The 24586-nt window shown below is 42.1% G+C and overlaps 1 protein-coding gene across 5 annotated transcripts in view; it reads right to left on the reverse strand.

The window, feature by feature from the left end:
- Positions 1–24586, reverse strand: part of TSNARE1 (t-SNARE domain containing 1) — a 456778-nt gene that overhangs the window by 155527 nt on the left and 276665 nt on the right. For all 5 annotated transcript variants that reach the window (XM_050970764.1, XM_050970765.1, XM_050970766.1 and 2 more), the window contains 2 exons: positions 23849–23921; positions 10713–10795 (listed from right to left, as the gene is read on the reverse strand). In XM_050970764.1, coding sequence (XP_050826721.1) covers positions 10713–10795; positions 23849–23921 — 156 coding nt within the window. The remainder of the gene's footprint in view (positions 1–10712; positions 10796–23848; positions 23922–24586) is intronic.

Below are 24586 nucleotides of genomic sequence, written 5' to 3' on the forward strand. Positions count from 1 at the left end.
CTTCCCAGATCTCTAGTGAGGGTGTAGGGCACCTAGGCAGCACAGCCAGTGATTAATTCCTGGTTTGGATCCACCCAAAGTTGGTTGAGATGAATCCCACCTCATGCCTCAGCTGAGCTGTAATGAATTCCATGTTCATGCTCCCTGCTCATGGCAGACAAAAGCAGCACTTGGATTTTCTTCTTCTTGAGATGCAAGGAAACCATGCTGATAGTCACCAAAAATTAGTTTTAATTGTTTCTTCACTAGTTTCAGATCTGTTTAAATCTTGCCTGGATAGGGAGAAACATGGCCTAGTATTAACAAGACTGCAAGCCCTCAAACTAGAGCAAGATTAGCATCTTTATACTACTCAATATTCAGTAATAAACCCTTTTAAAGGCACAGCTGGGAAGAGTCAGGGAAAGCTTGGAGACTGTGAGTAGAATTTAAGATTTCTCTGCTTAGAAAAAAATAAACTTACCTTTGCACTCATGAATTCTCCCCAGTACTATTAAATCAGCAAATGTGATCTGTACAGTGGATTAAGCTCTATTCTCCTTCCATTAATGTGCCTTTGACAGCAGTGAAAGCCTGAAGTTACAGATTATTCCCTTTTCTTTAAACTCTCAACAAAAAAAAAAAAAAAGTTTCAGAAAAAAGGTAATATCCCCTGGGACGGACTCTAAAGAGGAAAGATAAACACGAATAGAGTTTATTTAACTTTTTATATGCTTCAGGCCTGTGTAGGAAAAATGTCTTCTACAGTAAAAAGAACTGATGCAAGAATTGTGTCTTGTAAATGGACAGCACTGCTGTCTATAAAAAGGAAGAATGATACGTTGTGGCTCACTAACCAAAACCCAAAAAACTATGAAGAATACACCCAAGCCTACTAAAAATGGATCCAATGCAGCCCTTACTGTAACATAAAAATCATAATGAATTTTCGACCCACCTTGTAAATTGTTTTTCCTAGAGTCACCTTAAAAAAACAGAAAAATGAAGTTGTGCTTTAGGAAGAGGAGCAGGTTCCTGTAGATGTTTCCTAGTCTCCTAAATTCATTTTGCAGAAAACCTTCACCCCTTCATTCCCCAGCAGGGAATTTAGGAATGATTGAATCTTGTCAAAGGCTTGAGCTGACAATGCTGAACTCATAACAGGGTGTGAGATGATAGAACAAAATTAAGATACATCAGAGCTAGCCAGAGAAGAACAAGTTTCTCCTGCAAATCTTCTAAACAAGGACAATCCTCATGTGATAGAGTTACAGAAAATATTTCTGTGAAGACCAGGAAGTCTCTTTGTCTAAGGAAACCCTTTCTCCCCACAAAGAGAGATATGCAATGACCCTTTCAAAGTGAAATGAAATCCCAAATTTTCCCACCCTGCACAGAACTCCTTGCTTTTCATTCCTCATTTCAAAATGTTTCCAAGAGCTTTGTGTGTTGCTGAAGTCAGATTTAGAAAGGCTATAATTGACTCTCTTTTCTCCTCTTGAGCACAAGTTGAACTTAACAATTCCCATTCTCCACTTCTGATAGTGCCAGGCCACGACCCCAGAGCTGTGCTACAAAGGTGTCCTACCAGGCCTGTGATTTCTTTCAGGAATATGGAAAACACCTTTGATGAAAGTGCTCCCAGGCTTTGTCAAAATGGAAATAAAAGCAATTTCATTTTCTGTAGCTTTTTTCTCCTTACATATCATTCTCCCTTCATGATCAATACAGTTGTTAAATCACACCAGGGGAATTAGCGTTTACTTTCCCATGTACTTCCTGACCACTGGAGATGTCCCAGGTTCTTTGCAGCACTTAAGCACAGCTAGCACAGGTGAAAGTGATTTGGGGAGGAACAACAGCCTTCCATAGCAGAAGCCAGAAGGGCAGCAGGATTCCCTACCCAGCACAAAAGGATACTAAATATTAGCTTTTAGGCAAAGTCAAACTTTCACTTGAAGGTTCTTGCCTCCTGGGCACTGTTCATCACAGACTGAGGTACAATATCCAAGAGAAACAGGATGAGCAATCTTCCAGAGGCATGGGAAAGGAAGCTTAGCCTGTTTTCTTCCAGCTGCCTAAATTTTAAGTACAAAGTCTGATGAGATGATGCCATACTGACTGCAGATCCCTTACACTATCCCTATGGAAAGGTGGACTGGTAAACTGGTGCTCATCAAACAAATCAAGTTAAAAATCAAGACACAGAAACTGGAATATAAATCCCCATGGTAGAATTCAACTATCAGTTTCACTGTGGCTTTGAAAGCCAATCTGGCATCTTTTAGAGTCACCCAATGGTTTGGCTTGGGAGGGACTTCAAAGATCATCTCATTCCAAACCCCGCACCATGGGCAGGGACACCTTCCACTATCCCAAGCCCCATCAAACCTGGCCTTGAGCACTTCCAGGGATGGGACAGCCTCAGCTCCTCTGGGTGATATGTGTCAGGGCCTTCACTCTCCTAGTGAATTCATCCTTAGATCCAATAGAAGTTGACTCTTTTTCGGTTTAAAGCCATTGCCCCTTGCCCTGCCGCTCCAACCCTTCTTAAAATTCCCTCTCCAGGTTTCCTGTCCATTCCCTTTAGGCACTGGAAGGAGCTCTAAGGTCTCCCCAAAGCCTCCCGTTCTCCAGGCTGGACACCCCCAGCTGTCCCAGCCTTGCTCCAGAGCAGAGGGTGTCCAACCCTCTGAGCATCTTTGTGGCCTCCTCTGACTCACTGACACTTCAGTGACCATCGATGATATTTTTGTCCCCGACGAGGGGAGAGGAATGATGCATCTGGCTCTATCTCATCAGAAGGCTAATTAATTACTTTATTATACTATGTTATTCTATATTATATTACACTTTGTTACATTACATTTAAACTGAATTTGCTAAGCACTCAATGCACTTTATTGCACAACATCTCGTGACTCTCAGGCAACAGTCCCGACACACTCACACGCTTGGCCCCGATAGGCCAAGGAAACAAAACACCACGACTTTGGGTAAACAACCTCCACATTGCATTCTACCTTGGCACAAATACAGGCACAGCAAATAAGATAGGAATTGTTTTGATCATTCTCTGAGGTTCAGAGAATGTGAATCCCAGAAATATTCTTGGGAAGATTGCCTTGCTTTTCCCTGTGAGGAGAAATGTGGCTATGAGTGACTTTACATGGAATACTTGAGGAATGGTGACACTGCCTGGACAGAGTCCCTGCACCAGACAGGAGAACTGAGCAGGAGAACCCTGCTGCCTGCATGTGCAGATTTTCAGCAGAGGTTTCCAGTGCAAACACTGACCAAGCTTGACCATTTTGCTGCTTGATGAGACGTGACAAGCTCACAGCCCAGTGCAAAAACACTTCAGGCTACACAGCTGGGACTCAAGGATACTTAAATTCTGCTCCTCATTTCCATGGATCCCAGATAGGCATGCATCTCCAGTGATAACATTCCTAACTCCTTGGTATCTCTAGCCCATTAGGAGGTTAAGTTTAATACAATTTCTCAAAGCTTTGACCTTTGAGCAGGTCAATTTATTATATGTGCTGCCACTGGGCACAAAGATGAGTCTAAGTGTGGTTTTCCAATCAGTAACCAAGGATTTCCATTCACTCCTCTGTTAAATGAGGCCATTAAGAGAAATGTAACTCACTAGTTTATTCTGCTGCTAGCAAGGGAAAATTGCTTTTTAATCTCTGACCCCTCAAAATGAAATTGTACCCTGGAAAGAGATTCTGTTAAACAAATGAATCAGAAAAACAAAAGACAGTCTGTGATTTCCTTCTGCCATCTCTGACTCATCACAAATCAGACTTGTTCAGAGCTTTCAAAGAGAAAATTCTTGCCTTTGAAATATGAAATGCAGGACACCACAATCAGTGTAACTGATATTTCTAAAATAGGAATATTCTTGACTTGGAACAGCCCCAGAGCTGCATTCCACCAAGGTGAACACTCAGTAAAATCTGGGTCCTACCTACTCATCTTCTCACCAGAGAAAACAGATTGATCACCAATGGCTCACCACTAAACTTGCTCCCAAATCTTTCATATCACACCAAATCACAGAATAGTTTGGGTCATGTGGAACCTTGAAGATCATCCAGTTCCAACCTCCTGCCACGGGCAGGGACACTTTCCACCATTCCAGATTGCTCCAAACCCTATCCGACCTGGCCTTGGACAATTCCAGGGATGGAGCAGCCACAGCTTCTCTGGGCAACCTGTGCCAGGGCCTCACCACCCCCACAGGGAAGAATTTCTTCCAAATATCCAATATAAACATGCAATCTGTCAGATTAAAGCCATTCCCCATTGTCTTATCACTCTGCCCGTGTTAAAGTTCCTTTCCAGATTTGTTGTATCCCCCTCCAGGTACCTCAAAGGCCACAATAAGTTTACCCTGGAGTCCTCCCTTTTCCAGGTTGAACAATCACAATTCTCTCAGCCTTTCCTCAGAGGAGAGGTGCTCCATCCCTCAAATCATGTTCATGGATTGGATTCCTTCCCTTCTCCACTCATGCCCCTTCTGCTTCCTCCTTGAATGGTTTGTGCTTAAATAAAAAATGAGCTCACAGTGGATAATTTGTTTTTTTTCTTCCAAAAATTTCACAGCTGGCATTGTATAATAAAGGGAAAAAAAAAAAAAAAAAAGACTAAGCTACTACCTGGATCAGGCATCTGCCCCTTTTGGATGGTACAAATGAAGAGATGATCTGCCATGATTAAAAACAGCCTGAAAGGTTTTACCTTTACACACAGGAACACACGACAACCAAAAGCTCTAAACAACCCCTTTCTTAATAAATATTTGATCACACAGATCCATTATTTACAGAAAACAAAGAGAGTTTTAAATAAATGTTGTGGCTCAGACCTTGCTGAGGTTAAGCTGCTGGATTCTCACAGTTCATTTATCACACGGACTGGCGCTGACTCGAACACCACTTCCCACAGAAAGCAGCTGTTTTGTAAATGGCTGCATTAAAATACAGTAAAAAAGCAGGCAAAGGCAGAAGCTGCTTCAAAATGAAGCACTCTACAATCTGAAAACTCAGCCTGCTGTTTATTGGGAGCCAGTGAGCAAGGAAAAGAGGAGGCAGAAGTTTTATTGCAACCAGCTGCTGCAGGTGAAGGGTCTGGAGCACGAGTCTGATTGATGCCTTGGGAAGGCTGACCTAGAACAGAGACTGGACAGAGCTAAAGAATAAAGTAGGGATGTATTAGGAGGCTTCAACAGATCCACATTGGGCAGCACAAGAGCCCAGCCAGGGCTACACCCAAGATGAACCAAAATGGTCACAAATTGCCCAACTGGTTACAGGGTATCACACTTATACCTCTGGTCCATTTCCATATTGGAGTTAATTGTCTGATTCCAGCTCCAGCCCATGCAGTCCCATCCTGCTTGTTTTTCTCTCTTCATTCTGCTGTTGTTTATGCTCTTGGGCCTGAAATTTGGATCCTTTGTCCTTGGTCCCCAGCTAGAGAAGGAATTGTTTTGTCTACCAACCCTGTGAAGAGAGCTCACCATCCCCTAATATGAAGCTGAGAATTATGCACTAAAGCAGTACAGAATCTGAAAAATATAAAAGCTAAAACCTGAGGCATCATGATGAGGAGCAGATGAGGGAGCTGGGGGAGCTCAGCTTAGAAGAAAAAGAGGCTCAGGGAGAACCTTCTTACTCTCTGCAGCTTCCTGAAAGGAAGGAGTAGCCGGGGGGGGGGGGGGGGGGGGGGTCAGTCTCTTCTCCCAGGTGCAAAGTGACGGGTTAAGGTGAAATGGCCTCAATTTGCATCAAGATAATCCAACCATGCTGGTCCCCCATGGCTTTGAAGTTGCTGCATGACTGCTGCACAGGTCAGGGTGCAATCATGGTGCCAGTTGGCTCTTAATGATAAAACTAAGGTTAAAATTATTTAGTGGCAGCAAAAGACAAGGTCTTAGAGCATATCCACAGTGAGAAGAGGAGATGATCTTCATTGTCACCATATTTATAAGGAACACGTGCTTTCAGAGGCTACCATGCCAAAAAAATTTCAACGACTGAGAAGGTGATTTTTGAAACTCAAATTTTCTTTTGTTGTTAAAATACCAATGAGTTATTTGAGCGAAAGTTGAAGACAGTCCCTTTTCAGTGGCCTCCAGGCAATAAGATCTCTGCAAATATCACGGATTTATGAGGCTTTTTTTCCTCAGAGCTCCAGCCTACAAAGTGCCCCTCTGTGTACCCATAAAAGCCAGACCCAGGAATTGCTTCATTACTGGAAAAAAAAACTTATTGTTCTTAGACTCCACAAGTGGGTCACTGAACTGCTGTTTGCCTTTGCAATGCCAGGGAATCCAAATTAGCTTGACTTCCACAGAGGATATAGGGAAGGAAAGCAACCAGCAGGAATCAGAGCAACACAAGCAGCTCTTCCAAAACAAATTAGCTTCAGCAGTCAGCACACAGAGTCCTCAGTCAGTGAGGCCAAGCTGAACTTAGGCCAAACTTTGCATAAAAAAAAGAGCAACTGGTTTAATGTGCACCCGTGGAGTCTGTGCTGGTTTCTTCTCTTCCTCTCAATCCATCTGCAGAAAGCTCTGAGCAAAGTGAGAAAAGTAAAAGTGCACATCTCCACACAGCCACCCCTTTGGGGTGATGTCCAGCCCACCTAAACTAACCTCAGGGGCAGGCTGGGTGTCTAGATATTCCCTTTTGCCCAATAAAGAGACACGTGATAGGCATGGGACTAATTTTCCATGGAATATTTGTAGTATAATTGATATAATCTCAATTTAATGGCCAAAGGAGAGAACAAACTTGTCCTAAGAGGCAGCCAGCAGACCTTCCTTTGTAAGACATCTCCTGTGAGGTAAGAGAATTTGTGCTGAAAGCAATTCCTCCTCATGTATAGGATACAGGATAGGAGACACTTAAACACCCATCACCACCAAAACCACTCCTATCTGGTCCAATAAATCCACTCCTCCAGAAAGTAATTTGACCCAATTTATAATTGGTGTTTTGAGATGGGTGGGATGGATCATTTTCCCTGGGGGCAGAGAAAAGGAAATTTCAAGAAGCAAATCTGGGCTGTTGGTATTAATGGAAGGAGTCATCACTCCTGCTCAAGGCCCAAGAGAAATGAGACCCTCACTGAAAAGAGAGGCACAGAAGCAGCACCAGTGCAGGTAAGAACTTCTACTGGCTTCTCCCTGCAACATTTGTCTGCCTCTCAGCCATTTTTAAAACTGAGATTTTCTACTGAAAGTAGTATAAAAAAAGTCAAAATTGTCACATTTCTGTGACCAACAGGGTTTTCATATGGAAACAAGGCTTCCTTTTTGTATCAAAATTCAACTCTTATTGCTTTCATCTGCTTTTTGACCCTGTGTGTTCCCACAGATAATGCACTGAGGCAGCTTAACAGTGACTTGTAGTAAAAATAAGTTTAGGCAGAAACAATTATTTTCTTATTATAATTTAAAATTAAAGAAAAAAAATCTGCTTTTATATATATTCCAAAGCTCTGACAGCTCCCACTAATCTTTCAGAGTTTAGATGGGGCACATGAGAATTCACTCAGAGTAATAAAACTGCTGTTAGCACACACATCTCAAGAGGAAGGAGCACCTTACCAAATTTAAAATGCAGACAAAGGAGCTTCTTGTGAAGATATTTACTTCTTTTTTAAACACTTCTACCATTTCAGGGAAACTAAATGTCTTATTTTCTAGTAGCTAAGTAAAAACTATTTACTGGTTCTTTGTTATGTTAATGTGGAGGTTGGGACTGGTTCTTCAAGTTGCATTGTTGAAGTGACTGCATGGGTTACATGCAAATATTGTGCTAAATAACCAGCCACTGAATCATTATTCCTGACAGAAATCCCTCCATTAAGTTCTACAGAAGGTCTTAAGCTCAAATGTTTCAGTGGTGTTGACATTTCTGATTTCTCAATTTATGTATGCATTTGTTGGTAGACTAATAAAAACACTACACTGACTAATAAAAATACTGCATGCACACACACACACGTTTATATACATATAAACAGCAATAAATAACAAATGTTTGCAAGCCAGCCTGCATTTACAGGATAATCACACTGTAACATAAGTAACAAGCAAACATACTCATGAATTAGCAGTTTAACATAAGAAGGAGAACTGCTCAGTAAGATTTAAGAAACAGTTTGTGCCTTTGGTCCCTGAGCAGCACAGATGAGCCAGATGGAATTTGGAGCATGTAAAGCTCTGGCAGGTCCCTTAAAAGCAGCTCACCCACAGGGCCATCTGGCTGATGGCTCTCCCAAACCCATCCCAGATATTTCCAAAGCATCCAAAACCAGGCAAACCACCAGGAAGGATGACCTGCACTCACACTGCATTATCCAAATGTCTGCAAGGGGCATCAGCCTTCCCCCCTGCAGCATCCCTGAGGGCTGTGGCACCAGGGCCCTTCCTGTCCCACCGTGGGGACCGTGCCCCTTTGGGTGCAAGAAGAGCAGATTTTATGGCACACAACACATGAGGCATAACACGCATCTTGACCAGCCCCAGGCCAGCAGTGGAAGTGACAAAAATGCCACCTCATTTTCTGGTCATGGTGACAGTGAGCTGGGTTTATGTTGGAACCCTGGTTACTGAGAATTTTAGATGTCCTGTGCTGACAGGCACTGACCCCCACGAGAACACTGCATTTGATGTGAGGGCAGGAAGAAGGCTTCCAAAATTGAATGGTACAACTGGGATTGTGGGTGTGGAGTTAAAGTGTGTAATATCACAGGGTGGAAAACTTAGAGTTTAAAGTTTTAGAATATAGTAATATATATAAAGCAAGATGGAGGAGGCTGGTCCTTCTTCTTCACCTTCTTCTTCACCTTCTTCTTCACCTTCTCCATGGGTTTGGGTGGTTTTGTGCAATTGAATAAAAAATTGTTGAACAGGTGGTTGGTTATGGGTTAAAAGTAAAAAAAAAAAGAAAAAAAAAGTAGGTGTCATTTCTTAATTGGACAGTTTATCCTTAAAAGGCCTTGTAGAAAGAGAGAGAGGTCTCCATTTTCAGTTTGTTAGAGTGAAGTGCTGTAGAACTCAGGGTTTGTGAGACATAATACAGATAAGAACTAATAAACATCTGAGTCCTAAAAGAAATACCATCTCACACATTTAATCCTGACCTTGGCAAAAAAGAAGCAAAGACTCCACAGGTTTACACATATTTTTCTGGTGATCCACATCCAGTAGGGCACAGGACAGTTCCCTGTGCTCCACAGGAGATCTGGATTGCACATTTCCTTTTGCAGCCAAAGTTTTTTAAAGTGATATTTGTCATTATGGGCTAGTTTCAAGTGCAAGAGAGACTCTGTTTTCTCACGTACACCAATCAGTTCATATTTATGCCCTTGGCAGGGGTTGCCTTGCTAAAACTTGCTTTGTCTTTGTCCTGATGAACATATCTGAGGAAAAAGGGCCTCCTGTCTGGGCAGGCTATTTCAGCAGCTCCTGCTGGCTGAAGGAAGCTGAGCCTTTAGACTGTGCTGCATTAATTTTCTGCCTGACTCCTCTTTGACCTTCCTAGCCAAAGTCATCATTAACTCATTTGCAGCTTTGCAATCAGCTCTACAGTCAGGTCAAGTATTAAATCCATTCCAGTTTCATTTTAGACTCCATGTAACAAGTTATTTTCAAAGTGAATGCAGGATTACATGCAGGGCGACACACATTATCTTAAATGTATGTACATTAGAAACCAACATGGAGCCGAAGACAGCTCTTATTTTCTGCAATATCAAAGTTCTACAAAACTCCCTCTTCTTACCCAAAATGGGGACAATGTGTTTCACCAGGAAATGAGCTGTAGATAATTTTAAAATCACGTCACTCCATTGCATCAGAGTAGAATGCCTGTGAGTCTTTCTCCTTTGGTCTGGAAGCTTCAGAGTTCACTGTGTCCCAGGACAGCTAACGGGCACCATGTGCTCTCAGGGGCCTCAGCTACATTTTATCAAAATTCAGACACATGGAAATCACCAATTTATGCTTGAGTAAAAAAGAAAACTAGCAGGTTTTTCTTCTGTCAGTCCCAATGAAACTGATAACAATTTTTTGATTGTTCATTCCCCCACCCCCCTTCATCCCCCTAGAAAGTACTAACTACAAGCATCAAAGAGTTCTTTCTGGGCAAGCTATTTTCAAAAAGATTAATGTTTGTATGTGTGTCTGTATGTTTTTTTCCTGCTCCAATGAAGAAAAAAAAAATTCACAAAAAAAAAATCCCTCAAATTGCTTTTGAAAAGTGCTGAACCACCACCACCTCAGCCATTATTCACCAACCACATCATGTTGTTTGACAACTCAACTTGTTTTCCCAAAGTATTGTTTCCTGATTATAGGGAAACACACCAAACAGAAGCACATATGGAATTAAATGATGTGCTTTTTATGGTGTCTTTCCAAGAACAACAGTAGCTAATTGTTGACTTTCCTACTGGCAAATGTCTGTTTAATATGCAGATTTCTTAATGACTGCTCTAAAACAAATTGTCTGTGCTATGGTAATCTAATCATATATATATAAATCTATATCTTTATATATAAAAAAAGGTTTAGTATACTTAGACTATGCTTTATCATCTTTCCAGGTGGAATAAATCCATGTGCCCAGTGGTTCACAGCTGCCAGGGGTTCTGTTTATTGTAAATACTATCACTGAAAGCCTTTGTAGGGTTTTTTTAGTCCCACTTACTTGGTGCTGACTTGCTTTTGCCAACTGCTCATTGGCTGATTCTACGTTGGAAGAAGAGGCCTCAATGTTGGCTTCAATGCTATCTGCAAATTAAAAGAAGATAATTACAGGGTAATTAGGCCAAATTATAAACAAAAATTACAAATGGCAAATTAAACCATAAAACCCAAAGGTTTTACACCAACAGCAATTCAGCAATTTACTCATGGGCATAAAGAGAGGAGCAGCCTCTTGCTTGTGACCTGTATTTCCGCAGGGAAGTAGGACCAACACCCATTTTGATGAACATCCAACCCATAAGAGGCAGGAAGACTGACAGCTCTCCTCTGACAGGATGGACGTTGCCTCTCATCCCATTCCTTCTGAAATCAATGGGAACAGTGACAGGGAATTCAACCGAAAGTGGCTCAAGACTGACAAATTTACTGGATTAAATCACAGAAGGGATGTGGCACCTGAAAGAATCTCATTATTAGAGCTCAGGGACAAGGTTCATGTGGGTCCATGTGGGTTATAATCATCTCAGACAATATCACAGGGAGCAAATCCAAGGTGTGCAATTCCTCCCTCTCTCCAGGAGTCAATCAGATTAAACAATCCACAAGCCAAACTCCTGGACCACATTTCCAAGCTGCTGCAAAGGTCTGTAAAATGGCTCAGATTGAGAAAAATTGCTGGCATCTACAATGAAATGAGAAGAAACTCACCCTACATTGCCATGTTTGGCACTGGGGGAAGCCTGGATGAACCAGAAGGAATCAAAATGAGACTGGAAATGAAAGATTATCAGCTACCCATTACAACTGGGTCCCCACTTCCATCAAAATCAAATATTAACTTTGACTCCTGACAGCTATGGTATAAAACCTGCAAAAAGGGTTTTGTTTTTCCAGCAGAAATTTTGGAAATCTCGACCCCCAGGAGATGTGCAACCAATAATTTCTTCTCACAGTGGAAGAGGATGTGCCCTTGGTCTGTTTATTGATCAAATGGGTGGTTTTGAACACAAAATCCACCACAGAGTGCATGAACTCAATCAGGAGAACTCAGCCTCAGGAAAAAATTGGAGAACAAAGTTCCAGGGATTTCTCTAATCCTTAATAAAATCAACAGAAATTCTTCAATTAATAGTATAAGGAGTTGGATTAAGACATGCCACAGAAGATTAAAGTAATTTATTCTTTAAGGTTCTAAAGGAAAGAACAGGAATTAATCTTGCCACTTTTGTGGTGGACAAAGAAATGAGGGTTTGCAGATAATTTGTGGAAAGTGCTTGCATTCAAACTTCTGCCATTTTTAAATGAAACAGTGATAAGTCTGTTAAGGTAATTATGCACTTATAACTCAAAATAAAATACATTTTTAGAAAAGCAAAGAAAAGGAAAAAAAAAAAAAAACACAAACAAAAGAGAAAAAGAGGAAAACCTCCAGTGCCTAATCAATGTAACAGAACTTGGTCATGTATGAAGTTCCTTGGGATCTCAGTGCAGACACCCTCCACTGCTCAACATCTCTAAAATGCTGATTGGCCTCAGAAAATGAATCATTGAGGCAGAGAGGAGCCACAGAGAAGAAATGTATTAAACATATCCTTCTCAAACAAGAGTAATCTGTCTGCACTTCTCCTGGGGAAGAAGGAAATCATAGAAGCAGCTTAATTTAGCTCCCTTGAAAGGCCCTCCAGAGGAACCCAACACTTTCCTCTGCCTGCAGGGCGGCCTGAGGAGATTTGCCTTTGTTAGATAAAATTAAACACTGTGCACACCCCTTTAGTGCTCCCACCCCTCTAGACCCACACCTTGGGCAGAGCTTTTGAGAACATCCTCTCTGTTTTTCCCAGCACAGGCTTTCCCAGGTAAGAAGGACGTGCTCCACGTCCTGGGTGAGTCGATGGCAAGTCACAGAGGGAGCCTGGGCCCTGGTGGAACTCTTTCTGCTCACTCCTTCGGCCAGTGGGGGAATACCAGCCTTGGAATAAGTGAAGCTCCCATTTAAATTCTATTTTTTGATGCAACTTGTAATCCTATGGCACAGGGGAAAAACTAAGACAAACAAAAAGCCCCACCAAACCAGCTCTAAAACACTACAATAATGAGACATAAATATGTAAAGCAATTTAAGCAGAAATTTCTGCTGATTAACACAGGGAAGCAAGGAGAGGAAAGACAATTTGGCTCAAATCACAGAGAAATAAGCAATAATTCAATGATGGTAATAAATCAATGATGAATATGTTACTGACAGGCATTTCTTTGTGAATCTCTGCTGAACAAGCGGTGGTTCACAGCCTCACCCTGGCCACTTTCAGGCTCCATCCCAAGGTACCTCTCACTTGGGGAAGGAGAGACAGGGGTGGCAGGGTCCTCACGGGCAGAAAAAACCTGCTGGAGGGATCTGGCATGAAGGGAAAGTGAGTTTGTTCCAAAACAGACGAGATAATCTGTCGGAACTCAGGACATCCCTCTGGGAGTCCGGAGTTTCCTGGGACCCTTGCCAGGGGGTTCAGAGACCCTGGCACACAGCCCAAGAACACCAGCGGGTTCGAGTGCGGGCCATGGAACAGCTTGGCACCTTTGCATGAGGAGATAGAGGCCACGGCAGTTTAGATTGTATAGGGATAAAGTATTTACAGAGTGTAAATGTAGGTTTTAGGATTTTTGGTATAGGGGTTTCTGGTGACAAGATGGAGGGATTTGGGCGTGTCTAGCCTTTCTTCTTCTCTACCTCCATCTTGTCTGGTGATGTTGGCACTTTTAGATTGGTCTAGAGTAGAAACTCACTGTCTAGCGTAGATTATATGTATTGGAGAATAACTCTAAATATTGTACACGTAGTTTGTAGTATAAAAAGACAACACAGCCCTGGGGGAGGGGGGAGTGCCTCTGACTGTCCTGCCGAACGGATCTCGGCTGGACAGGGAGAAAGAATTTTATAGATAAGATGTAATAAATAACCTTGAGACTGAAAAATGAAGAGCCCTGACTCCTTCTTCAAGCACCGGGCTGGGAAAAGAAACTTTTGAACTTTTTCGGGGTCACTCTGACCAGCTAGAGAGAGAGAGAGAGAGAGAGACCCCGGCAACTGGCAAGGGTGGGCCGAAGAAAAGGTGCCTAAGCGTGTGTGGGGACAGAGACAAACAGCCGGACTCCACACTAATCCAGCCTTGGGTCTGGAATTTCTCAAAGAAACTGAATCCCACGACAGCTTTCTGCATTCAGACTCTGGTGACAAATTTATTGCAAAATTTGAGAACAAAAATCCCAAGGGCGTGCAGTCGACATTTTGATAAACTCAGGGATAGGGCTGCACCAAAGCAGATGGTGCTTGCAAACAAATGCATCACAGAATTAGGAAAATATTTATATTTTTTCATCTCAAACACAGTCTTGCAATAGGACTAGAGAAGGTGGCAGAGCTAGCCAGGCTTTAGATTCAATTTTTTATGATTTCATGACACATTTATCACACAGAGATAGAAATAATGATGACCCCAAGAGGTATCTTTCAGTTCCATCTATTTATCTCTGAGATCAAGCCCTTCTGATGACCAACAGGATTCTTATATGGGAAAACACTGGATTGACAGTGGCTGGAGTGGGGGGTTTTGCCCTTTCAAGGAATCACTCACATGGCCTGGATTTTTACAGCAGCAACAATGGATTGGTTTCACAAGGCAGAATTTCAGCTAAATCACTTGAAAGACAGGAAAGTGAGCTCATGAATGAGAATTTTTAAATGCTCCCACTTGGCAGTAACCAAAATGGGCCCCTTCAGGTTTTCATAGTATGCTTTTATTTTTAGCACTTTAATAAGCTTAACCCTCTTTTATGGCTACAACTTCTGGCTAAAAATAATCAATATAGCACACTGAGAGGCACAATAAAAAGAATAAAGAAAAAAATTAAGAAAGGAGTATTTTGGTAACGCATAGAGGTTTCTTTCCTAATTAAAAGCCAAGTTTGGAGGGAAATTGCTTTCAGCATGAAAATGAATTTTGCCCATTCCAATTGCCATGTACTTGGAAAGTTTTAAGTGCCATTCCACGAACAAAAGGCCCTCAGGCTTGGTGAAGACAGAACTGTGGATGTTAAAGGGAAGGAAAACTCTGACAATTCTTTCAGAGCAAAGTTTAAAATGGCTCAGGGTTAGTCATTTGCAAACTTCAATGTAAACATCGAGCTGTAAATTCTGCACACGAGAGGATTTATAAAATAAAGGTGCTTGTATGTTAAATTCAGGCTAAATGGGTCACACTGGCTAAGACTGGTGCAAGAAAATACAATTTTCAGCACTGTGAGTCATCAGGAGCTGTGGTAATTGCTTCCAAAAAAAAAGGCAGATAGAACTTACCTTCCCATCTGATTTAAGCAGAGCTCTAATTCTTCCACACAACACATCACAGCCCTCAGAGGCAAGGACTGAGGCACTGAACAACCACTCAGCTCCGTTTTCCAGGCAGGCCTGGAAAGAGCATTTAAAGTACCCTAAAATGTCATAATCAGCTCTTCCTGTTGGTTTTCTTCAGCCAACAGCCCAAACCCCTTGGTCTGAATGAATAAAAGGGGCTACAGGGCAATGGCCAAACACCAGCATAAATTCACAGTACTTTTTCTCCTGAATGATTTATACTGTCCTTGAAATGCATCTTGGAAATGTCAAGTATCTGCTGCATATGGATGTGCTGGAAAAAAAAAATTGGTACTGCCCTGCCAGGGGTTTGCCATGCCTGCCAGGATACATCTCCCAGGGATTTAAAATTCAAACGTTTTCCTGTGTGTATCTGTTGGAAAACAACACGTCCTGTAAGAGAATGAGGAACTTCATATCACCTGCTCTGTGCTAAAAGGCAGAGGGCAAAAATATTATCACTTTGGCATCTGCAAAGCAATTTACTGCTCTTTCTTGCAGAGACAAGCAGGCTCAAATGGCTGATGTTTGCCACAGAAGAAGGGTCAGCATATGAAGAGTGTCCTGAGGGTGCATGTCCTGGACCAAGCTGATAGTGGGGCCCTGGAAAAATACTAAGATAAAACTCTGAAATGTCAAGCCTTGTGTTTTACCTGCTTAAGTAGTATAATTGCTAGATGTGATGATTGTTTAGTAATTAAAAATAATTATTGTATAATCATAAGAACAATGAGAAACTGTATGTTCCTAGTCTAAGGTGGCCATGCTTAGCTGAAATCTATGTATACAATAGAACAATGTAAGTTTTATAATTAACATGAAAGTTATATAACGGTAAAATATAAAAGCATGTTCATCCCGAACCCATGTCAGAATTAGATTTGGGTCTTTACCCCTGACACCCAGAGCTCTTCAATGAAAGCACCTCCATATAATCATTTCTTGTGATTATGTGTTCCTGAACACTAACACAGTGACCACTGCACACTCTCAGTCACCCACCCAAGGGCTCCTCAAGTCCCACATGATGCTCTCAGGTGGCCTGGGATAATCAATCCTTTAAACACACAAAATTAGCACATCTGAGGACATTACATCGCAACAACAGAGCTGATTATTTTTTTCCCCTATTTCCTTCCTTTTCTGATTAAAAAATGTTATTTCAACAAGAAGGGTTTGGTTTGTTTTTTTTTTTTTTTAAGTAATTTAGGGGTGTGTCAGATTGTTTTATTATTCCCCAAATAATCTCTGAATGTAATTTATAGGGCAAAACAGCTCAAATAGCTTTGAATGGGAAATACCAGAGAGTTGCCTGCAGCACACCCTTTCTTTCCACAGAATCAGAGAATCATGGACTGGTTTGAATTGGAAGGGGCCTTAAAATCATCTTGTTGCAACCCCCTGCCATGGGCAGGGACACCTTCCACTGTTCCAGGTTTCTCCAAGCCCTGTCCAACCTGGCCTTGAACTCTTCCAGGGATGGGGAGTCCATAACTTCTCTGGCAACCTTTCCCTTGTGACTTACACTCAATACAATTTTTTTAAAAAATTCTATAAGACATCCAAGTTAAAGAAAAATAAAAAATGTTTCTTTAAATTTACAAATAAAAAAGTAAATAGCATTTTTTTTCCCAACTCCAGCTTGTGAATTGAAACAGTTTGAATAAATCCCTTCATTTCATTTGTGTGCAGCATTTTTCAGAAGTCTGTTTTTGTCTATAATTAACACAAAGCTCACTTGCCATCACAGAGCTGAGTTATCAAGTCCTATTGCTGATGAAAGTAGTCTCAGTTTGTCACCAGAATAATAAGGTTGGTAGGGGTGTGGATTCATAGAAATAAATATATTTTATTTCTGCTTGCTGTCCTGGAAAGATCACATATTTTACCTACCAAGTAAGGTCACTGATATTTACAACTTGCTTGACCTCTTTTGCTTTACATGGCTCTTTTGATTTACTTAAACTGCTCAAGCCACGTTTCCCAAACAGCCTGGCAGAGAATTGCACCTCCCAGCAGAAATAAACCACCCACCTGAGCAGCTTCTGCCTTTCTGACATTTACTGCTCAATTGCAGCATCATTAGAAACTGAGACCACGGCAGTTCTAACTTCCCCAAAAACTGCTTTGGATAAATTGATGTGAGAAGAATCCTACGGGTGGCAATAAGCCTCGTGGAAGGAAGAGCCTTGTTTCTTGTACAAAATTAGCTGGCTCATTAACTGTAATTATACCAGCCCAATCACATTATGAGGGTCAAACACAGAAATAAACACAGCAGACAGATCTTTAGGCATTAGGAAATTTGCAAGTGTAGAGTTGCCCATCACTCTTCTCCTTGTAAACCAGCATGGGCTGTCTTACCAGCCCTGCCAGCACGAGAGCTGAGTGTGAGAGTCCCCCTGAAAGGGATGACACAAAAATCACACTCACAGAGAGCTGGAGGAGGAGAGAAATGCAAAAGCTCATGCGGTTTTTGTGTTGCTCGTTATCCGCAGTAAAATGAGTTGGTCAGAGATCACAATAGCCCACAGGTGGCTCCAACAACTCTGTCACAGCAGAGGTCACCAGCAGTGCCTCACATGAGACTGAGGGTGTCCAGCCCTGTCCAGAGAGCTGTCACTGGAGGCCACCACTGCTGCAGTCCAGACAGAGAGGGAAAGGTGAGTGGAATAGAACACACCATGGAATCACAGAATTATTTGGCTTAGAAGATACCTTAGAGATCATCTTGTTCTAACCCTCTGCCATGGGACAACTCCCACTAGACCAGGTTGATCAGAAACCCATCCAACCTGGCCTGGAACACCTCCAGGGGTGGGGTAGCCACAGCTTCTCTAGGCAACCTGTGCCAGTGACCCACTGACCACGTCCTTCAAATTGTCACTCTGTGCCAGTGACCCACTGACCACATCCTTCAAATTTTTGCCTACAAGGCAATTAAGGATAATAACACCATAAGGATAATAACACCATAAGGACAATAAAACCATACAATTTCAGCAGCTGGGGTGGTTTGCAATTAGGCTTTGTTAGACTTAGAAGAAGCACAACTGATGACAGGGCAAAAAGTGAAGGTGGACAAAGAGGTGGGAAGTGGAATAGATTCAGGAACACCCCAGTGTACCCTTCCTTCATGGGCTCTGCTCTCTACTCTGGGTCTTACCAAGTGGATCAAAACAACACAGCCAAGAGAAGATTTCCCAATCCATCAGGAACCAATAAGAACATAAATGTACACATTCCCATAACAGCCTCCTCTGAGATCACTTAGGGATCTCAACCAAATGAGAGACTTTGCAGGCCACATTCAACTGATCAGAGATATTTAAGCTGTTAAATTCAGGTATTTGGGGACTGTTCTCAAGATGTGTTCATTTTCTGCAGATGTCACAACTGAGGCACACAGCTTGGGAGGGTTTAGTTAAGGCTCCAGTTGAATGATTTCCCAGCTCAGTTTGCAGTCTGACAAGAGACTCCTGGCTGTGCCATCCAGGCAGTCAGACTGGAGGAGGACGTGCTGATGGGCCCTCTTGACAGTGTTTACATGTCAAACCAGCCTCCAGGTCAGAAAGGCCTGACTGGAGTTGATTTCACAGGAAAAAAAAACCCAACAAAAAAAAATTAAAAAAGAAAAGCAAACCCCAAACTGAAAAATCCTCCCCGCATTCCAGCACTTCCAAAATAAGCAACCCATTTGCACTCGTGCAAACACCTTTTCCTTTGAAAGAAGTTCATTGCCATTGCTACCATCACCAGGTAATAAGTGACAATGTGGCACTTCAGGGAATGGCAGCATCACTCAAGGACTGAACACATTGGCCCATCAAGAAGTTCATCCTGACTGAAGGAAACCAGCAGCTGCCATGTCTTTACTTCTTTTACCAGGTCTCTGGGCTCCAGCCTGACAGATACCAGGCAGAGATGTTTGTAAAGTGAAGGACCATTGACTTTAGATCATGTTAAGAATTTTTTTTCACCAGTTTTTCTTAGATATAAAAAGTCCAGACTCCAAGAGTGAAGTGAAGTGAAAGCCAAGTAGCACCAGCATCTCAGTCTGGATAAGTGTTGGTCTAAAAACAAAGTCTGAGGAAGCCTTAAGCTTGACACAGTAGGACATTGATCTGTTCTGAGGAGGCCACCAAGTTAATTAGAGATTAATTAGAGGTTAATTAACCTCTCCTAAGAGGAAAGGCTGAGACAATTTGAAATGTTCAAAATGGAATAGAGAAGGATTCTGGTGATCTCATTGTGGCCTTCAAATACCTGAAAGGACCCTGCAAGAAGGATGGAGAAAGATTATTTACAAGAGCCTGGAGTGACAGGACAGGAGGGAATGGATTAAAACTGAAATAGAGTAGGTTTAGTAGGAAGAAATTCTTCCCTGTGAGGGTGGGGAGGCCCTGGCACAAGTTTCCCAGAAAAGTTGTGGTTTCCCAAAGAAGCCCCATCCCTGGAATTGTCCAAGGCCAGGCTGCATGTGACTTGGAGGAGCCTGGGATAGTGGAAGATGTTCCTGTCCATGGCAGGGGGTTGGAAGGGGTTGATCTTTTAGGCCCTTCTGACCCAAATTCTCCTGATTCCATGGTTCTTTCAGCCAATGAGATTTTCTGTGCACAGACAGATTTGAGTACATTCATTCTGGACAAAGAGGTAAATCCCTCTAAGAACTGGTAAATTCCTCCCTGTCTTGCTACCCTTGTGATATTAAACCAGGTGGCCACTGTGTGAGCTTGGGATCTTTTCCCATTTTAGGGAAGGATACAGATACACAAAGCTTGGAACCAAAACTGCTCAAAAGAGTCAGAAATGTGATGCTTTTAAAAGTGTTCTGAAATGTTTTCAGAACAATGTGGGTCTTTCCTTGTGGCTTTGTGAAATGCAATGGAGCTGTAAACAGGGATAGAAGTGGTGGAAGTTGAATTGGAGCAGTTTAGATAAGGGCTGCAGGTTTTGAGTGTTATTCTGGCATAACTATTAAGGTTCCATACACAGGTAGCATGGAAAAACAGCTTTTCTAAAACACAGATAACTTCCTTTTGCCATGGGAAAAAAAAAAAAAAAAAAAAAAAAAAAAAGAGCACTAACTCCTATTCAGGTCAACTTCCTTCTCACTTACAAGACAAACAGAAGCCTACAAATTGGACAAATATGCACTTGCTTTCATCAGGTTCCAATACAAATATTGGCAGCTGTGCTGTTGACACTTTCATCAGAGGAAGTGAGGATTTAAGGATTCTCTTCTCCCTAACAGCAGACACAAAACTGATTCCATGGAAGTTTGCATGCACATCCCAGTGCCACCAATCAAAGTACAAGCTCACAAATATAAAACAGAGATGCTCAGTGTGAAATACTGGGAATATTTCAGACTTTTGAGGAACTTACAGCTCAGCTGAGTGGCCATCTATGAGTATGGAAAGGAGTGATTGTTGCTGTGTCAATCACCTCCAACAGAATTTACTTCTCACAGTGCCAAGTCTTGAATCCCTGGGTGCTTTGGCTTCAGAATCCTTCTGCAGCCATGACAGTAAAATTTATTGGAGATTGACTACTACAGTCCTACTAAGATGAACCTCTTCTGGCCATCTGGAGATCTTGCCATTTGTACATCGGATCCCCAAAGCTGTCCCCAGTGCATGCCAGAACCTCCTGGAATATTTATGCCCTGCTGTGTTGTCCTCCCAGTTGATACTGGGGTGGTTGAAATCCCCCATGGGGACCAGAGCCTGCAAAGGTGAGGCTGTTCCTGTCTGTCTGTCTGTCTGCAGAGGGCCTCATCCACTCTGTCTGTCCTTCTTTTAATCCTGACCCATAAATTTTCCATCAGCTTCTCATCCATTCCCCTGGCAGCATCCCATGCATTCCAGCAGCTCTCTCTATAAAGGACAACTCTTCCTCATTTCCCTACCCTGCCTTTCCTAAAAGAGCCTTCATCCCTCCAAGGCAACACTTCATCAAGGGGCCAACCCACCACATCTCCATGATCCCAGCAAAACTGTAGCCCTGCAACTTCACACAGATCTCTAACAACTCATGTTTATTCCTGATACTTTGTGCATTTAGCACCTCAGAGTGGTCAGCTCCTCCAGAGGATTTGGAATTTTTGTCCATGATGGTGGTGCCTGGTAGGCACTTCCCTGCCCACACCTCATTTTGGTGGCTTTGGGAACCTTTCCTGCCACACCACCCTATGTGCTTTTTCCAGCAATTCTGTCCTCTGCTCCCTCAGGACTGCTGGTCACACCCTCCCTCTCCCACCATTACTAAAATTCTCCTTATGTGGTGGATCCCATCTCTCCAAAGCAGCTGCAAATCCCCCCACAGGGTCCCACTGAACCACAAACCATGTCACCAACACCAATTCTACAGCCAATTATGGTTTTCTCCTATTAGTTTCCTCCTCCTTGCCCTCTTTCCCTTCACCAGCTGCCCAGGTGATGAAGCTGCACTGGGATTTTTTTGCCAAGAGCTCCTGCAGGATTCTGTTGGGAAGACTCTGCTGATTCCCACCTAACCCAGGCCATTGGCTTGTTTTGGTTTCAAAGGCTAGGGCTCACTGATGTGGTGATTTATAATTAAATATTTGTATCAGAGATGCCATGACCAGGAAATTGGGCACAGAGCTTGTTTGCAGAAGACACAAAATTACAGAGATATCCTCTCCCAAGCCTGCATTCTATTTCTTCCCTGCATGGCAGAAATTTCTCTCTCCCCTAGGGAGTGTTATCAGAGTGTTCATTAAGGAGCTGGCCCCCATGCCAGAAAAATTCCTTTTAGATTTTTGTAAGAAGCAAGAGTTACCCTGCCTGTGCCATGCACGGACCACACAAACTCTCCCCACAATTCTCCCCAGCTCAGGTGAACCAAAGAGGGATTTTCTCTGGGAGAATTTTTTCTGAGGAGCTCATCTCCCATTCCCTGGTTTTGAATTTTCCCTGGCTTTCCTAGACAAGCACACACAGAGCTTTCCTTTCATGCATGTCAGAGGAATGGACTAAAAAAAAATAAAACAAGTGCCAAGAGAGCTGTCTCTTGTCATCATGGAATTTTCACTGGGGGGGTTTCAGCATCTTTTGCCTCCTGATTCTTTATCTCCCTTACTTTTGTGCAATATGAATGTCACAAGATAAACAGTGGGACCCTTCAGCAATTGCTTGGGAAGATACCTTGATTGCCTGTCAGGATTAAAAGATAGTCCTTAAAAAAACCTGTTAAAAATCTGCTGGAGTGTAAGAGGAACAACAAAAAAAACCACAAAAACCTTGTGCTGGCTCAAAGACAAAATGTCCTACTTAGTCTAACAGCTTCTCACAGGGAAGGTAATACTGGGGTGGCTTCTATGCATGGGTAAAGTCTTAAAGTAATAAATATTGCCTTAAGAAAAGGAGTTGTGAGGATCTTGAAGCTAGCTGATGTATGCTGTCATGTCCCTCAAGGCATTAGCATCTGATGTGCTTTTAGAGATGAATCAGGCTCCAGAGTTATCCATGCAAAAAAATAAGCTTTCAAAACAGCATCAAGAGAAAAAAAAAATAAAAGAAAGAAAAGAAATAAAAGAAGAAGAAAAAAGAAAATATACGAAAAAAACTGATTTCAATATAATTTTTTTTTTGTTACCCCTATGAACCTGAATGGTGTTTCTCAGAGGGGTGTAGATCACTCATTTCAGTGTGAAAGGAAGTACCTTATGGTAGTGGAAATTTGCAGAGATATGAGCTTGGCAAAGAAATCCAGAGTGATTGATAGGCAGCAGAGAAGAGTTTCTGCTTTTAAAATCTGCATATGGCTGTCTCAGGACTTGCTCCTGCTCCCAGGAGCATCAGTGAGAATTCCAGCTGAGCCTTTAGGTGAGAAATATCCCCACAAATCCTGCTGCTCTGGAGTTTAGGTCACTCAACCAGCCTTTAGGACAATTAGCTCCCAGTTTTGGAAGTGGACAGTTGTTTCAGAAGTACCACATATTATTATTGTGCATGTAAAAAACAAAAAATAGAGAAAATAAAGTCTGATTTTTCTTCACATCAGCAGAAAAGAGCAGTGACAAAGGTCAGAGAGAGTTGATCTAAAGTGTCTTCTCTCTCTGTTCACAAAAACTGGTGGCTCCCAGTGATGGTCTGCTCCTAAAGACAGGAATAGGAGCTACTCCCATCTCTTTTCCCAGTTTTCTCCACCCAGTTTTTTCCTAGGCATTGGTAGCTGCAGAACAAGAGCAGATCAATTAATGGGCAGAAACTTCAGACTTTATATGGGCACATCTTGATGTCAGGCTTCTGTAAATTTAATTAGACACACCCTGCTGTGGGGAACAAAAATTCTATTTGGATACAAAAAGTTCCTTAATTTTCCTCTAATTTCATCAATAATCATCATCATAATTGCCACTACTGTTGTTTTTTTAATTACAGTTCCAGGCAGAAAAGAAAGAATTGAATCCCTTTCCAGTTAATGTTATATATTCCAGAGTTTCCTTTTTTGCAGTCAAGAGGGAATGGATTTGTCTCCCTGTGAATTCTATTTTATGCTAAATATACCAGCAAACTGTCCATAACATAAGAACCTTATTGCACAGGGCAGCTTGTCAAATCCAGACATCTCTGGATGTACAAAGTGCTCAAAACACAGGGAAAATGATCAGAGCACCAACAAAGGGCTGCTGGTGAGGGACAAGATCACATTGGAATGGTGGGAGAGGGTAATACAGCCCATAATTTCCATCTGGCACCTACCTATTGTGTCTCCTTGCTCGTGCACCATGGAGGCCAGGTCTTTGATGATCTGGTTCACATCCAACATGTCACTCTGGAAAGACAGAAATCCTAACATTACCCAGGAATGGGGAATATCCAAGTACAAAAGGCACATTCCACGCTCCAGCTTGGCAAAGAAAAACACAAACCAAGAAATCTTCAGTGGTGTAGAAGTAAAAGGGAAAGTTATAATTCTCCCATAGTCAAAAAATTCCCTCAGAGCCATGGTTGGCTGGATCTAAGGCAGCTGACTCAAGCTTTGTGAGAGGAGCAAGTGGAATGATCACATTTTATGCTTTTCAGAATTGTGGAGGACTGAGGAAAAACAACAATAAAAACAGCAGTGGCAAACCCTTCTCTTTCTAGAAAAGTGATTGGTGATGCAGGCCATTCCTCCCAGACTGTTTTCTCCCACACAGAAAGAGGCCATCTCTCAGCACAGCATCCATCTGATGCTATTCATAAACCAATGGATACAACCAAAAACCGTCTGAATTTGAAATTACCTTATTGGTAGGGCAATAAGGAAAGAGCTGCTTCATGAACAGATTCATTTATATGTTTTCAAGTAGTTAAAAAAAAAAAAAGTAACTGCATTCAGCTCTGAAATTTTCTCTGTGAAAACACAGCAAATTACCCATGAGTTTGTTTCCTTCATTTCTGAACACTTACCATATAAAAGAGCAAATGTGAGCATATGTTGACATCATATGACAT

The sequence above is a fragment of the Serinus canaria genome, chromosome 2 (assembly GCF_022539315.1).
Source record: "Serinus canaria isolate serCan28SL12 chromosome 2, serCan2020, whole genome shotgun sequence".
NCBI classification, from domain to species: domain Eukaryota; kingdom Metazoa; phylum Chordata; class Aves; order Passeriformes; family Fringillidae; genus Serinus; species Serinus canaria.